The sequence below is a fragment of the Odontesthes bonariensis genome, chromosome 19, assembly GCF_027942865.1.
Source record: "Odontesthes bonariensis isolate fOdoBon6 chromosome 19, fOdoBon6.hap1, whole genome shotgun sequence".
Lineage (NCBI taxonomy): Eukaryota > Metazoa > Chordata > Actinopteri > Atheriniformes > Atherinopsidae > Odontesthes > Odontesthes bonariensis.
In genome coordinates this window covers 25,725,544-25,742,697 of record NC_134524.1, presented here as the reverse complement: position 1 = coordinate 25,742,697, position 17,154 = coordinate 25,725,544, and the positions used below count along the sequence as shown (strand labels likewise).

Sequence of the window (17,154 nt, the reverse complement as noted above, 5' to 3'; positions counted from 1 at the left end):
ATCACACCGATGAAGGTAACTTCAGCAGCAGGTAAAGGCTGCAGCTTCGAGACAAACAGCAACGTGCTCTGCACATCAGATGCCTAAAAGAAACAATCGCTAAGAAAACATACTAAGAATGTGGACCGCCAGCTCTGCGTGACAAGACTCTGATGTGGGTGCACCGAAAGAGATAGCTAAAAACAGTCCTGGCAGTGCGGGACACGGATGAGAACAGAGTCTGTGAATGTGCAGCTGTCTGCGCCAAGGCTAGAACAAATGTTCAACTTACATTGTAGGTGCATACCTCAGGCTTTTTACTGTGCAAAACTGTCTTTTACATCATTTAGATTTATCCAGCTGGCCCTAGCTTTGCCCCCACTCTCTGTTTTCTATCTCCCTTATATACCTGCTTTCATTTCCATATGCCACCTTTGTCAGTTTATGTCCTAATGTCTGTCATTACTTTAAATAATCCAATTTCTATTTTATAGTTGCCTATATATGAAAAAGTGATACATCCCTATATATTTTAACTTTTTTTTATTCTTTATAAATGGATGTCATGAAGTCTGTTACACCATGATTTAGAAAGTTTGACTCAGAGAACTTTAGATACTCTAGCATCTATACTTCTACACAGCGATGCAGCAAAGCTAAGATGTTTTCTGCTTTTTTCAAGTCTCATCATGTTGATGTTGTGGATTGCGGTTGAGCTTTGTTTAAAAGTCCATGTTCCGGCTCTGATTTCGCTTACTGTCAGTCTTATCTTTGGAGCCGTCGTCTAAATGTCTTTTTTCTCCTTCCTGTTTGCTCACAGGTTATCCTGATCTTGACCAAGTACTACCACGCTGACTCCACCAAGGTACTGGAGAGCTCGCTGTGGAGGTAGGCCAAACGTTCACACCATCTGTACTCGCAATAGATGTCTTTATGTCACGTCTGGCCTCAGATTCGGGCAGACCTTTCATCAGCCAGCGGCCTCCCTTTAACAGGGAGGTCAGCATGGGTCTTTGTTATCTCTGCACTGTGTCTGTTCAAGGGAACAAGGATGAAATGGAAAACTATGTCGGACAAAACATCAGCAGGCAGCAAAAAGTAAAATGAAGGACTGGAGAATGACGCTGCAAGGCAAGAGTGGGCATCTGTTTAGGCAGATACCGTATCAGCGTGGCACAGGGTAGGATGGTGGGCACCGGCAGCGACAGGGAAAGAGGTCAAGTCTGGCTGGCAGAGCTCCCTCTATTTAGCAAAGAGGCTTCTTACCAACACACTTCACACCTCTCTTGTTTTTGAGCAGCAGACACAGGATTTCAATCCGTTCTGCTCCACATGACTTCGAATATATCTGGTGTCCTGCATATATTCTTGTGGCTTATTCGTTTCTCCTTTATTCTACATCTAGTCCCTACTAGGTCCCGTGGCATTGCTTTGTATCTGAGTTTGACCTTGTGGAAGACAGGGTGTAGGAGACCTAATTATATTCAAATTTCCAATAATACTTGGAAAATAGACAAGTCAGGACTCATAAAATTGGTAGAAATTAGCTGTCTAGAAGGCATTCACACAGAGAGCAAAACGTGTCTGATGGTGGTACTTAATTCATTCCATTCACCTCACTGACGACTCCCTGACTTCAAAGCTTCCGCCTCTCATTAGCTCTGACTGCGATTCTCCCTCGAGAACAGATATGAATAATGTACATATTTTTCTCCTTCCTTGTTGATGTTTTAATTGTTGTAGTGTATGAATAATTTTGGAGATTCAAAACTGGACAGCTCGCTTGTGTAAGTAAAAAGACAGCAAATGGTGGAATTTAGTCTGAGCAGAACCTAAATTGGCAGAAACAGGAGGAGCTGGCCAGCTGCCTGCTGGAGTCATTGTCCGAAAAAACACAGAAATTACCATGAAATTTGCATGCTTCCAAGAGGATACATACGGCTATCTTTCCATTTCTCTAAGTTTCGTGATTGGGGTGTACTTCAATTTCTTCTTGGCTGGCAGTTGCGCATTGTGAGTGGACAGCCACAGTCCACTGGCCTTCAGGCTTTGAAGTCCCAGGGCTGTGGGATCAAACAAGGAAGATGAATGGGTTTGCTGCCTGGCCCTGTTGGGTGGGGAAAGATCAAGATGTCACATTTTACGCAAAGGGAAAGTTAACAACACAGAGAGGAGAAAAGTTTCCAGGGCAGCTGAGTTAATGAACTTAGACTGCGGTAGATCAGATCACTTCGGCTCTGAATAAAGACGATAGATGCCAATCAGATTCTACGTCTCCGAACCCGACTGAACAACCTAGACCTCGTAGAATTTTTTGGAGGTTAGAAAAACATTTTGTGGCCATTTAGAGGAAAAAATAAGAATGATTTCCACATTTGAATAAAGACAGAAGGGATACCTTTAACTTTCTAAAATGATTGCATAAATAGTGATTCCATGATTTTGGAAAAAAAGGTGGACGGAGCTCACAACACATACTAATAAATCAAATATTTTCCTCTGGAAACAGCCATAACACCTACATTCAGTTGAGAATATTCTAATGATGTTCTAATATGCCACTCTGGATCTGGAAAAAAAACATACATAGGTGAACCAAACAAACTCCACACAGAAATGTCCCAACTGAGATTTGAATCAGGAACCTTGTTATTGCAAAGCAACAGTGCAACTCACCTCACCACCATGCTATCCACACCCACACGCCAAGAATTCACCCTATCAGTCGAAACCTGAAGGTTTTTAACTGTTCAGTTATTTTTCCCATAATTGTCAGAGATGAATTTGTATCTTTAAAATCAAACAAAGGTTCACAGTATTTACCTGAAAGACCATTTTTGTACCATAGGGGGTGGATGGATTGTGAAATATATATTTTGGTCCTTAGAAAAATACATGGTCATTTCCAAGGCTCCAAAGTTGTTGAATTGCATTGTTTTCCTTCTTCAGTACTCTGTGATACAGCTCCTATCACGCTACAGACGACGTTTACACTACTGTTGCAACATGATGACCTGACAATGTCAATAGTTGACAACTATTCAGTTGGATAAAATTCTCTGTAAGAGGTTGTTGGATGGTGTTAAAGCCATTGACCCTCAAGCATTCAACTTCTGGTTTAAGTCCTGACCTGCATCATTCGTTTTTCCTACCGTCCATTCACAGTACTTCTTCTTCTTCTGTACTTCGGCTTTCACATACCTTTCTATTTTGCTTCGCTTCATGTGAGTTAATGGTTGTTAATAGGAATTAAAAGTACACAATTGGGGTTAGAAAACCGGTCATAGTCGCAACCACAGTTTAATACTCATTGGTCACAGCTCCAGTCCAAGTGACGCAACTCTACTTCATACTAAACAACTGCCTACCAAAACTTTGTCATTTTACAATTTTCACGCCTTGATTCTGAAACCGCTACATGTTGGACGTGTAAAGAAACACTCCTATTTCATGGTTTCTGGCGAGACTGGGTTGTCTTTAAAAAGGTTCAATCAGTGCAAGTTACCCCATTTTCTTTACAGTATGTCCAATGTTTGAAAAAGACGAACTTGACAGAACACCATGCACTGCTCCATGAAGCGTCATGGGTTAAGTTGCTAGCTCTTACCTTCAAACCATAACCATAACCACACCGCAGCTATGGTTTCCAGTCTGACGTGGAGAGTTTTGTATTTCTCTAAGCAGTGGCATCAAGACTGGCTTTGTAATGATTGCTTCCTGTTACTCATACATGTCTGTCCTTTAATCTGCTATGGGCGGCCCAAACCAGCCTCATGAGAATGGCTCTTTGTGAAACGAGAAGGGAAAAAGAGTGAGTGTTGCTTTTCTCTGCACTTTATGCTCGACTTAGTCGCGTTAAAGTGGAAAGAATGGGGAATATTTACTTACAAGAGGCTCATTTAAGCCTTTCCCACTCTGGGGTAGTGCTATAATGGCACTAAGAAGGGCAACTTGTTATGCTGCCTTTGCTCATCTTTACATCTTCACAAACACACTGGTTAGGAAATCAGTGAGTGTGAAGGGGAAGAGGCGGTGGTGTAAAAAGTTATATGGAGCCTGTCCATCAAACAATTTGTGTTCTAAATACTGTCATGTTAAGACTAATCTACCATACACAGTGGACCCCAGTAATAGCACAGTAGTAGTCTCCCCATTATTAACCTATGCGGCTATACTTAAGGGACTAAAAATCATTATGAGAACAGTGCCTGAGTGTTATCACTCTTTACAGAGATGTATGTATGATCTATGTATCAGGCCTTCACCATCACATGATGTGAATTCTACTGAATGTGATGCACATGAGAGAGGATTCAGAAGTGAATATCTGTAATGCTGACTGAAAAATAGTTGGGTATACTTTGTAAACCTGCCTATACCCTGTACTGCACCAGTGGGTGTAAGATTACACAAAGGAGGCTATACAGCAGTATATTTTCAACAGGTCTTTCTTTCGTTCTTTCTTGCTTTCTTTGTAATAGGAGCCCCGATGTGTCACACTCTGGTCAATAATTGATGATGTGGCAGTTGTGATGTGTGAGCGCTCGATACTTAGACGCCTTGCTTATTGTATCTATGCTGTAGTCACACACCAGTAAGTGCTGCCACTTCTGTACTAGTCCTGCTGGGTTATTAGGCAACTATTTCTAAATAGTTCCTGTAAATAATATCAAGTAATTTGATACTGTTTGTCAGTATATCACCAGTGAAAGATTAAGTACTCATAAAAGCATGTATATATTTTTTTATATTGCCTGCCTTTAAGATCATCAAGGCTATGAGTAAATCCTGTCATTATTTTGTAATGTAAGCTTCTTCATTCCTTTTACTTCCCCCTCCAAAAATGCTCAACTCATACTCATTCAAACGAATCTCCGAAACACAAAGTGTCTTTCGGAGATTAGTTATTATGTACATATAAGAGTGCATGTATGACACCAAAGGCAATTGGTATGGGAACATGCAGGAATCTTTACTTGTATGTTACTCAAACTTTATGAATAACCACGCAATTTGAAAGATGATGACAATGGCCCTGACAAAGCATCAGTATTCGCCAAACGTACTCATAGATTTTTTTTTTGCACTGGGACTGGAAATCGATTAAAAGGTTCAATCGTTATGATTAATCGCCAAATTATCACAGTCTTTATATATGTCCTAAATGTACCTGAAAGAGATATTTTTTAATGCTCTTATCAATACGGGAGCAGTCAAATATGCTTGCAAATGTATGTTATATTTATTGTTGTAAAAATTCAAAACAATTTTCCCCAGTTCCATAATAATTTGCAGTGACCCTGAGGTAACTGTGATGACTGAGTTAAGCCCAGTTGTCTTCTATGAGTACAACTGTATTTGTCTCTCAAAATGCAACCTTTACTTGAACTTTCTCAGCCTCATGCAGGTTGTCTACCCTGGTTATAGTGGTGGCAATCAAGGGTAATTCCTAGGTGCAGTCATCGGATGTGATGCACATCATTTCAAGCAGACCCTTGTCTTCCACAACGTCAGGCAGCCTGAATTGATTGTACAGTTACGTCCAGCTCTGCTTTTTTCCACTTCTGAGTTATGTTCAAGAAAAGGGTAACGCTTTACTGCAAAACCTCCCTCACTTCCTGGTTGGGCTTGGAAAATGAAATTACTTGGGAAAGTGTAGAAGATTCTTTTTACAAGGTGACTGAACCATTATATATTTTTACCCTTAACATGGAGTTGCTCTCATGACCACTAGAGCTAACATATGGGGAGGATAGTTTCAGTATTTCCAAGGTGAATGGTAAGTAAATGAAAACAAGGAATTATGAGCATAAATGCTTGTGTCTCATGTTACCTTTGACTTCCCCAACTTACACCAATTGGGGATCTTGTCTTTTGCTCATAAGAAAACAGTCCAGAATAACATGCCGTGTTATTGGCTAGAGCATCAGGGCACATATGCCAGCGAACACCTCATCTGTTTCCCAAATACACCCGAAATGTTGAGAGAACAGTAGCATTTGACACCTTGGGAATGTGAACAGGTTGGTTTAACCCAAATTGACTGTCGGTAACTGAATTTCCCAAAATTTGTCAAACTCCTTCCTAATACTTGAATAGAAAACAGCTGGACATATTTTCTTGAGGACATTTTATCTCCTATCTGAAAGACCCCAGTTTTTTTCGACCGGTGGGAAGGTTCAGACTTTAAGGTAAGTTAAGATGGTACATTCACATTTTCAGAGTCATTGAGGTTACATGTGAGTCACTTATACTTAACTGGCAGGGGTGATACCATGATCAAGATGGTGGTTCACCCAGGGCGAGGCTCAGCCATTGTGCTGACCCCTGCGACTTCCCCAAATGTGGGAATCTCGCATGCATAATTTCTGGTAATGGGTGACTGCATTGGCGCTCTCCCCTGATTCTTTAGTTACCCCCCCCCCCCGGGGGTGAATAAAGTGTTTTTCAATTTGAATTTGAAATTGACCTTGCCACCCATTCTGTGGATTGTTCACGGTACGCCAACTCCCTACGAGTCACTTAGGTCGGTGGTAGCCTTTGGATGAGAGGTGAAGCTTCTTTAAAAAATAGGAAAAGAGGCCTTGTCGCCTTCTGTTCAAGCTATAAGGATTACCATAACCTGAATAATTGAGAATTGAGCATATTGCCTTCAAAAACTCCATGTTGATCATATCCAAGTACTTACTCATTTATGTCTCAAAGAAGTTACCTAACCATGGGCACCCATTTGAGATCCAGTTACTCCAACACTAATCACTCATTCATTTAAACAGGGTGCTGGTTGTGAGGGTAGAGGCAGAATTCATGATTCATGTCATCTTCGCACATCCTTTGAAGAGGCGAAGGGGGTTGGTAGCCATCGCTATGGGGGGCTTCACTTTTCCATTATGGATGAAGAAACCGCCTGACAGCCTGGCACTTCGACACACAGAAGATCTACCAAACCACTACCGCTGACAGAATGTCATATGTCATCATGTGTTCTAAATCATCAGTTATGCCGAATCTTCTCATCTTCTAATCTAGTTTTTTGGTTGAGGGTAATACTATATGTATTTGTTTACGATGTTTGCATTTTTTCACTTATGCAAATCAGAACTTATCTGGCTGCAAGCGTTGCTGTGCTACGTGTGTCTGTTTCGTTGAAAGTTTTATTGGATTGGTCCTTATTGTATTTGTGAGGTCCTTACTGTTTTCTGTTATACTTCCTTTGTGTATAGTTTATTTATTTCTCGTCTTTTTATGTATTTCGGTGCATGTGATAATGTGTGTTTCCCTGCAGGACAGCAGCTGAATGAGAGCGAGAGAAAAGAGAACTAGGCGGGAGGGAGGGGAGAGAAATCAAAGGAGTCTCCAGGGTTTCCTTAAGCTGAGCAGTAGGGGGCATCACACTTCAGACAGATGCATTAGTCTCTACCCACACACACACACACACCCACCCACACCCACCCCCACACACATACACTTCCTCCTTCTCCTTCTCTGTCTTGTACTTCATCCTTTCCATTCCACTGTTTTCCTTTATGTATTCTCATTGTAAAAAGATCTCCAGTTCATAGCTACCTGTAACAATGTGATGAATCAGGGAGATAATAGACGAAGTGAGGATACAGGAAGTTGAAGCATTGATGATTTCTGACTTAACTGGGTCGTAACATCAGCAAAACAGTGATACTATAGTATCTAAAAGTAGGGACATGGATATTGTGCTTAAAATCTAAATGTAGGAAGCATGTCACTATGAAAAACCTCTCATGTGGAATTGTAGTCCTTTAAATAATAACTGAGATGACTGTCAGTTGAGCACCCTTGTCATTTCGACACAAATGCATCCTGGTGACACGTTTTGTTTCGTGTCTACTAAACAAATATATGTAATCTCCAAATATGGCCTGATCGATCGGCTCTCCTAATTATTCCTGAGTGTGCTCACACCTATATTTAGGGCAATCCACGTGTGAGCATGTTAATACCAAATGTGAATAGGGCCGTAGTTGCTCTACACCAACAAGATAAGACTTTTGGTCGCCCAAGAGGAGCATGGTTTTAAGTTTTGTGAACATTATGTGAATGGATTATAGTCAAATTTAATGCGCTTATGTGTTTACTTTTTCTATTGGAATTAAGAGACTTAGGACTTACCACTGGTCTCCTAATGGGTCAGGCCAGTTGGGAAAAACAACACGACATAGATGCAGAAAATTACTCTTTAGTTGGCCGTCTCCTTTCCTAACAGTGTTTGGCTCAGGCAGAGAGGAGAAGCTTTGTGAGTAAAAGCGTTATATGTTCGGAGAAGAATTTTCAATTCTATTCTAGATTTAACAGGGAGACAAGGAAAAGAAGCTAAAATTGGAGAACTAGTAGTCTAGTTCTGATTGAAACTGATTGGTTTCATCTGGTGTCATATATATTTTGAATTTCCCCCATTGGGGGATGAATAAATTATTTTTCTATTCTATTCAATTCTATTCTATAAGTATAGCTGAGTACCATCAGCACAGCAGTGAAAATTTATGCCATGCTCTCTAGTAATATGACCTAATGGAGGCATGTATATAGTAAAAAAAAGTGGTCCAAGCACAGAAACCTAATGAACTCCACAACTTACTCTAATTTGTGAGAATGATTCTTCATTTACATGATCAAACAGGAATCTATTGGATGAATTTGACTCAAAGCAGCCTAATGTGGTTCATTCAATCCCATTTCACGTATGCAGTGGTGCTCCAAAACACCTGAAAATACACTGAGAAGCATTTCCTTTTAAAGCATTCGAACTGAAGCTAATACCGAATGCATGCAGGATGTGCAGCATCGGTGGTATTGTCAGTGACAGTGCAAGGGGAAAAAAAGCGAGAGATTGAGTAAAAACCCTGACAAAAATGAGATGCCACCGTCAATCACGTGTCTTTCAGTTTGACTCAATGTTCTGAAATAGTTACTTTTAGGTTTATTCAGTAGCTTCCCTGTCGCAGCTCATTTCCCACTTTGATGCCTCTTTTATCAGCTTGTTTCAGATGTTTGAGTGCTCACACACGCTGATGCTCACATAGTGATTCCACCGTTGCAAATGTGCTGATGATTAGCCCTCCTTGGGGTCCAGATCACATTTCTCCAAACTAAACCAGAAGAGCGAGAGACACAAAGTAAAAACACGCTTTCGGGCTTAATCAAGAGAACATGTTTCATCCCACCCCCCTTCCTTTTTTCCTCTTCAGCTCATCTTCTCCTCATGTCTACTGTATATATTTTAGATTAATTCCATCCACTTCTGTCTCTTTGTTCTCTGTGTTTCTCCTTCGGTCCAGATGGTCTGGGGTGATGTAAATACTTAATTGAGGTGAGAGCATCGTCTCCCTTTCATCCCTGCACCCCACACCTCCACCACTTCATCACTTCTCTCCTCCGTACATATTTCACAGCCTGGAGCAGGAGACCAAAAGCAAGAGACAGAGATGGCACCCACGAGAGCACTGAGGATGGCAGTGAGTTTGCTCTCTGAACACAAGTGGTCACAGAACAAAGAAAAAAAAGCACTCAAGGGTCATAACACAGCACTGGATGGAACCGTTCTGAGAGGGTGTAAAGGCACTGAAAACACATTTCTGAGCTATTAAAGGTAGCTGTAGGTTCCTCAACCCTTACTACTGTAGACAAATGGAAGAACCTCTTCTAGGCAAACCTGTTGAGGAAAGACTGAATAACAGATCGAAGGAAATCAACAATGAGATGTAGTGATGGATAATTTAGAGCGTTTTTTTTAAACCTTTAGGCCTGATGTTGTCTTGACTTATTTTTCTTGCAATCACTGAAAACAAGAGTGCAGTCCAATCAACATTATGGCGCTTTTCCACTAGCTCGGCACGGCTCGGTTTGGTTGTGTTTCCATTACACTTCGTGCCTCCTCGACGTGGGCGGGGTCGTCGTAACACGGCTGCGCATGTTGCTGCTCACCCTGTGGCTTTTTGAGAAGAGCCAGAGAAGACTCCTGGCCGCCAGACAAAACAGTATTGAAAAGTACCGGAGAGTTTTGTTATACATTGAGCAGTGTGACGCACAAGATCAAAGACAAGCTTCAAAAAGACGACGTTTGGAGGTAAGCTAACGGTTGCTAACGCTAGATTTTATTATCCGCGTTATGACGCTTCCAGTGACGCCGCTCATCGCCCAGTCAGTGGAAGGCAGTCGGCTGACGTCATGTTTTAGTAACGCTTCGGCCCGCTTGGAACCAGGGCTGAGTTGACACGGAAAATCGTCCCGGTTGGAGGTACTGCGTGCTAGTGGAAACACGCCGAACTGAGCCGAAGCGAGCTAGTGGAAAAGCGCCATTAGTTCAGTGGAGGACATGGAGTTGCTGTCATGACCTCTAGAAGTGGCATATTTCTGTAATGTAATGATTGGTATATATTCCTTGCATAAATACGCAATCCATGGGGCCATTTTTGGAACAATAATTTGAATCATTTACAATTTATATGTGGCAACACCAGCCATACGATGAAACAATGAAAATGAAATATGATAAATAATCTCCACAACAACTGTACAGAGATTTTTCAGCTAAGTTGTTTTGGTTTAACAACTTGTAAGAAGTGACAAATTCATGATTAGCTTGTGAAAATAAGGATTTTATGAAAACTAAAATAGAAATCAAAAGTATAACCTGGAATTCTCAGGTGAGACATAAATTAATGATTATATTGTCCTACATGAATATTGTGAAAATATTAATATTTTGAAATGCCCTTTAGCTAGCATGTTAATTCCAAGTACTCTTAAATGCAGTGAAATATCAGATATTGTGTTTACCTGTTCCAGTTCAAGACTAAATCATTACAAAATTGAAGTTTGAGTCCTGTAAAGTACACAGTTACTGAGGAAAATAGTTTTCTTTTTTACAGTGTATCTGACTTTTCAATGACTCTACAGTTCCTCAATACTTAATCCCACTCGTGAAAACATAAACACTGGCGCTTGCCACTTAACTGATTTGTATGTAATGTAGTCCCCACAACGATCCACTGAACCAAAATATAAAATATGCGGCCAGCAATTACATTGCAGACAGGACACGGAAAGTTCGTGTTGCGTCCAATAACACAGTGAATGCCAACATCAATCTGTTCTTAGATGAAGGATGATGGCAGGAAACTCAGTTCACTATCTGATTGGAACCCAAATCAACTGGAAAATGAGACAACTGTGCAAGCATGTGGTCATGTAAAGAACTGAATGCCATGTAGTGTGTGTCAGAGCCCCTGCGGTATGTGGCGCATGGCATTGGGCGGACGTTTTTCACACGTTTAGCCATGTTTTCGGCATGTGCCTGAGTGTCCGAAGGAGTCAGTTAATTTTCACACTGAGGCTGAACAAGGCCATGAGCCTGGCCATCTGGAAGAGGTTTCTCATTTCCTTAAACACTCTTCCGTGAGGAGGAACATAAGTCCACAACTGCCCACAGCTTGAGGTGAAAGAAGTGAGAGAGATGGATCTCCTTCTGGATTTTCTGCTGTCTAAACTGTGAAAGGATATCCACAGGAAACAATAGCTGGCAGTGAGTTTGTAGCTGGAGAGGCTGGCCTACTATGTCAAATTTATTTACTGTCAGCCTCTCTTGTTATAACCTTTAGACTCCCCAGCCCTCTTCCACTTTTCTCTTTTTATCTTTTTCCCAATTTCACAGCCTTGTTAGAAGCTTCTATCCACCATGGCTTTTGGACAACACACTGCAAGGAATTGCAAACCAACAATGTTGCAAAGATAGTTTTATAACCTTTGGTGTTTGTAGTTTTGGTAAAGGATTACATCTCCTTAACTTATAGGTGAGATGGATGGGCTACTCGAATTTGTTACCCGAAGGCCATAAACTTACTGATATTGGCATGTTATCAGTGTGCCGTGGCAGTGTGCCGTGGCTGAACGCTGTCAAAGCTGTAAAAGCTCTAAAACTATCATCATGATAATAACTGAATTCAAATAAGTGAGATTTTACTGATTAATTGTTCGCTATGTTGGGTTTGCAATATCTTGTTTGGCTGTTAATGCTATTTTGATCACATGCTAATTAGCAACTCCATTATTTTGTCCTAGTGTTGAAAACAACTGTTGTCTGCACATGGCACATTTCAGTTTTGCTGCCTCTCTTTGTATGTGTTACTGTGGATTTAACTTATTATTCAGTATTGATTACTATAATAACTTTTAGCCTGAAGTCTCAGAGTCGGTCAGAATGTTGCATTGAGTTCATCATTTAGACTATGCTACGAATGTGTATTTTGGCTCACTGGTTTATACTTTGCTTCAGACTGAGGTTTTTCCAACTGTGGATGAATGAAAATTTTGTGCAGATATTTATAATTCCTACTGGAGAAATCCTGTTCCCGGAATGTATCTTTGACACTTCAAGCAGATTGACAGTTTTGATTAGGATGAAGATGCCTTGACAGTTACAAGATATATTGCCACTGAACGTTTATACAAGTACTGATAGTAGGAAAGAAGAAACTTCACAGATCCTCTGGAAATTATTATAACATCAGCAGGTCAAATATTCCAATTAGATTAATTTCATACATTTATTCATACATACACACAAACATTCAGACTTGATTACCAGCCAGGTGCCTCTTCATAGATTTGAGAATAATATTAACAACCTTCCAACCTTCACATTCCAAAACAATACCCATCCATCTTCTTTACAGCCCAGTCTCACAAGAAGATGTGTTATAGGTACATTCCTCCACAGGTTGAGGAGGCTTAGTATGATTGATGGTGACTGAGAACTTTTGTACATATGTAGAAGCCCCATGCTTTGGCAACATAGTAGGCTGTACAGAAAGACGAGTCGAGACACTGTGTCACTGTAATTCTGCCAGAACTGTCAGCAATGAAACCCTTTAAGGTTTAACATTAGACACAATAAAAACAAGTTAAATGTAAGTTAAGGCTATCACTTCCGCTTTGAATTTTGAACAGCCGTTAAAATGTGGGAAAATTTGAACGTCAGTGCCGCAATCTAAATAAAAAACCTATGGTTTCTAAGACCAAAGGCTGTATGGACAGAATCAGACCATTAGAAGTAGTTTGCCTTTTGATCCAGCAGAGGGGGTGCTCAAGTGTCAGCTTGGCCGAATACATGCCCTAATAACCTTTAAGTAAAAAAAGCTAACGCTGCAAATGTTGTTTTTACTACATTATTAAAAGATGGGGGAAATGAGAGTGCAAAGCCAGGGAAATCATGTCACAAAGAATATGAGAAGTTATCTTTTGTAAGCATTTTAGATGTTACACTGTAAATGGTACTGTAACAAGTTCATTTTTGTAAAAAGTGACAGCTCAACTATGAATTTGCCCTGTCGGACAGAATCAAGGAAATTTCAATTCAATTCATTTTTATTTATATACATTTACTTTCTCTGTATCAACCTGGGGCTGCACTGTGGTTAGCACTGAGAGGGTTCCTGGTTTGAATCCTGGCTGGGGCCTTTCTGTGTGGGATTTGCATGTTCTCCCCCCTTTATGCGTGGGTCCTCTCTGGGTTCTCCGGTTTCCTCCCACCGTCCAAAAACGTGCATGTCAGGTTAATTGTATGACTCGAAATTGTCCGTAGGATTGAGTGTGAGCATGGGTGGCTGTTCGTCTCTATGTGGCGACCTGTCCAGGCTGTACTGCGCCTCTCGCCCTATGACTGCAGGGATTGCCCCCCCCCCCCCTGACCCTGAGCTGGATTAAGCAGACATATAAAAAGGATGGATGGATATATCAACCTTAGTACTATAATAAAGGCTCCAGGTCAAAGTCTTGAATTGTGTCTCCTCCTCTTTGTCAAAGAAACAATCATCCTCTCAGGGACCATTCATGGGATGTTACTAAATACTGTACTAAACATGGAGGTATTTATAACCTTAACCATGCATTTATCAACATCTAATCCCAGCCATGTACGTGCTACTCCTAATTCTGGCTATTTATAAGTGAAGTAAAGAAGTGAATGAACCAGTGAAAACATGGTGTCAGTCTTTGTCCCACGGTTTCTTACTGTGTAGGAGAGGAACTGCGCTGTTGCCATCTTCCACCCCTCTACTTCTCTATAAATGAGCATGTCAACAGTGTTTTTTTTATGTTTCAAGACAATGCAGGTGAACATCATGTGACAAGAATGTGGGAGCATGTAGATCCTATACATCATATAAACAAAGGGAGGAGTGGAATAAAGAGAGAGTGGAAAATATATGGTAGAATAATTAAGCCGTTCTAGAAGAAAGTCAGTAAAAACTGCATTCCATTTATTCATTTTGAGCAGGGGCGGTTTTAGGATCTGGTCTTTAGGGGTGCCCAGCCCCCAGTGCTCTCAGAGGCACATTATTTCTCACTAATTGAGGCGAAACTAGTACATTTATAAATTTTGGAGCCGTATTAGTTTTGCTTTGAGTAGTGTTTTCCCCTACAACATTCAATTTTGACCTCTTCATTTCAAAAGACTGTGGCTTGACAGGGATAACAGAGAGCCTGAGACAAATATCGAAGATAACTCAACATTTATTTTGGGAGTAAAGAGTTAAAACAAAAACAAATGCTAGAAAATAAATAAAATGGTCGCTAAAATAATGCATCCTTGAGCAAAAAAGAAAAAGTGTTTTTGCATAATGTAATATTTAAAAAATGTGCTGAGCCAGGGGTTGCCGAGCTATCTCACGGTGGTGCCTTGGCACCACTAAAAATACCCTAGCCTCGCCCCTGATTTTGAGGTGGATAAAAACAATGTATATGTTTTTTATTTTACCTGACTCTTGCAGTGATTGTGTCCGTGCTTTCTTTGACTAGTTAGTTAGGGAGTGAGTATCAATTGGAGGTTGTGTTGGGAGACCCAGACTAAGGATGACTGTTTCAAAAAAGAGAAAAAAAAAATCTCATAAAACGTCACATTTGGAAAAAAAACAAAAAACAAAGAGCAGACGTCTCATCCGATTTGGTCTCAACTGTGGTTCACAGGCAGTGTGATTGATATGCTGATACAATGTCGCTAAAAGTTCGAGGGGTATGAATACTTGAGCGAGCCGCTGTATATTTTTGCTTTTCTTTTTTTTTTAATGCAACCATTCCAAGCTTTTATCATAAACACTTATTGCTGCTGGCAGGGAGGACCTCCTACAGCTTTCCTTTCTGCCTCGGGGCTGAAGAAGCCTCACACTGATTACACAAACACAATCACATGGAGGCTCATCACCACTTTTTCATCAGGCATTTTCCTCTGGAAGTGCAGTACACACATTCGGTGATGAAATGACAGGCGTGTGCGAGTGGTGCCGGCAGTTTGTTTCGGTCTCATGAAAGCAGGTGATGTGTTTGGACAGGCTTTGATCGCAGAACTAAAGCTGGGCTGCACCTGCTTAAAGTCTAAGCTGAAAAGCCTCCACAGGCTAACAGGCCAATTCCTTCACATACAGTATTAACAACACAAAGTCTCATGAACTATTCAATTAGAGGGGAAACAAGGTGGCAAGAGCCGGGAAAGGCCGCAGCTGTTAAATTCACCGAGTACGAAACAGGACTCCAGAAATAGGACTTCTACTTTGGTAATTGGAAAAGTTTAATATGAGAGAGAGGAAAACACCGAGATTATATATTTATCCTTTTTCACAAGTCCTTATAGTCATATATTCAGCAGCCATACACACGCATATTCATAGTTACACAACTGCGTGCCAACTCTGTTTTGTGAACACTTGGCAATCTCCATGGTTCCATCATCAGTAACAGTTTAGTGGTCACACAGAACTCTTCATAAAGTTTATTTATGAGTTGGCCGTCATCAGAACAATGAGCCTTTCAATAACACGGCATGCATAATTACCATAAAACAATGGCCGTTATCACGTTAATGATGTCGTTAGGATATGCTCCGGGACCATGGTATGAGCTTATGAGGTGAAGCTGTGGGCCGGATCGAGTTGGGAAAAATGTTCTCTTTGGTTTGGTTTATGACTTTTTATGAGTTGTCTATCCAGGGAGGAGGGTTAGTCACTCCTTTTGACACTTCCAGCTACATTAACGAGGTGAAATGAGGTGAATGGTTGCTCGCCCAGTTTTTAAAGGAGTGCTGACATAAAACGTGTTTATTCATCCCAACTCAGCCTTACTTTTATTGCAATTTTTCAAGCATAAATGCAACCCAAAATGCTCTTAAGAGCAAAAACAAAATTTAAAAGGACGAAAGTACGACGAAAATGGAAATAAGAAATGCAAAAGACTAGAATAACACAACTTGTGAACGTGTTACACCACTCAGGCTGCGACAGCATTAGGTATAGAAAAAACGCACACTTTGTTACCGTGCCAACATAAACAGGCTGGAATACGCAAGATGTCGGTCAACAGTGGCTCCGGGTAACCCCTTCTACTCATTCACTCTCAGAATGTCAAGCAGGGATGGGGCACGGACAGCTCACTCGCATGTATATGGGATTAAAGTGTGGAGAACAAAATAAATGCTTTCGATCGATTGAAAACAAGGTGCCAAGATCCGGGTTATTGAGCAGCTGCACCAACAAAACATTTCTTATGATGGTACGATAGAAGTAATTTGCAAAAAGTACGGAAATGAATAAAAACAGCAAGAAAGCAAAAAGTGAAATTAAAAAAGGGTTGAAAAAAGAGAGAAGTGAAACAAGTAGTGCTCACATTGATTGGTGAGTTAGAAATAAACTCTGTCAGAGATGTATATTGTAAGTTTTGACTTGAAAAGTATTGGATGTCAGTGTCCTTTTTGCCAATATGGGAGCTGGCTCCACTGGAGAGGAAAACTAAAACCTCTGCTTCCCATTCTGGTCCTGAAAATTTTGGGTAGCACATGCAGGCCTGCGCTCTGAAAACAAAGAGCTCCTGGGGGGGTGAAATGGAAAAAAAAGTTCTTTAAGGTGTGGTGGCCATGTCAGTAAAGGCTTTTTATGTATTAGAATTTTTTTTTAAAATTCTATTCTACATTTTACTGTCATGGCACTTGTATAGTTCAGGTACAGTAATTTCTGTGTATTCCCGATGGTGAATAAAATCTACCTTGATTGAATGTTTTCCGAGAGCTGGTGGAGTCCATCATTTCAGATCTAGTCCCAAATGTAACTGAAAACCGGTATAACAAAGCCGAGACTGTAAATAAGGACATGCTTTGCT

General features: G+C 40.7%; 1 protein-coding gene and 1 pseudogene across 8 annotated transcripts in view; both read left to right on the top strand.

Annotated features, from left to right (window-relative positions):
* The window catches only part of sorcs2 (sortilin-related VPS10 domain containing receptor 2), a 342,203-nt gene that overhangs the window by 87,827 nt on the left and 237,222 nt on the right, over positions 1 to 17,154 (top strand). For all 8 annotated transcript variants that reach the window (XM_075451686.1, XM_075451687.1, XM_075451685.1 and 5 more), the window contains exon 2: positions 800 to 867. In XM_075451686.1, coding sequence (XP_075307801.1) covers positions 800 to 867 — 68 coding nt within the window. The remainder of the gene's footprint in view (positions 1 to 799; positions 868 to 17,154) is intronic.
* On the top strand, positions 6,230 to 6,382 carry LOC142369554 (U1 spliceosomal RNA; annotated as a pseudogene).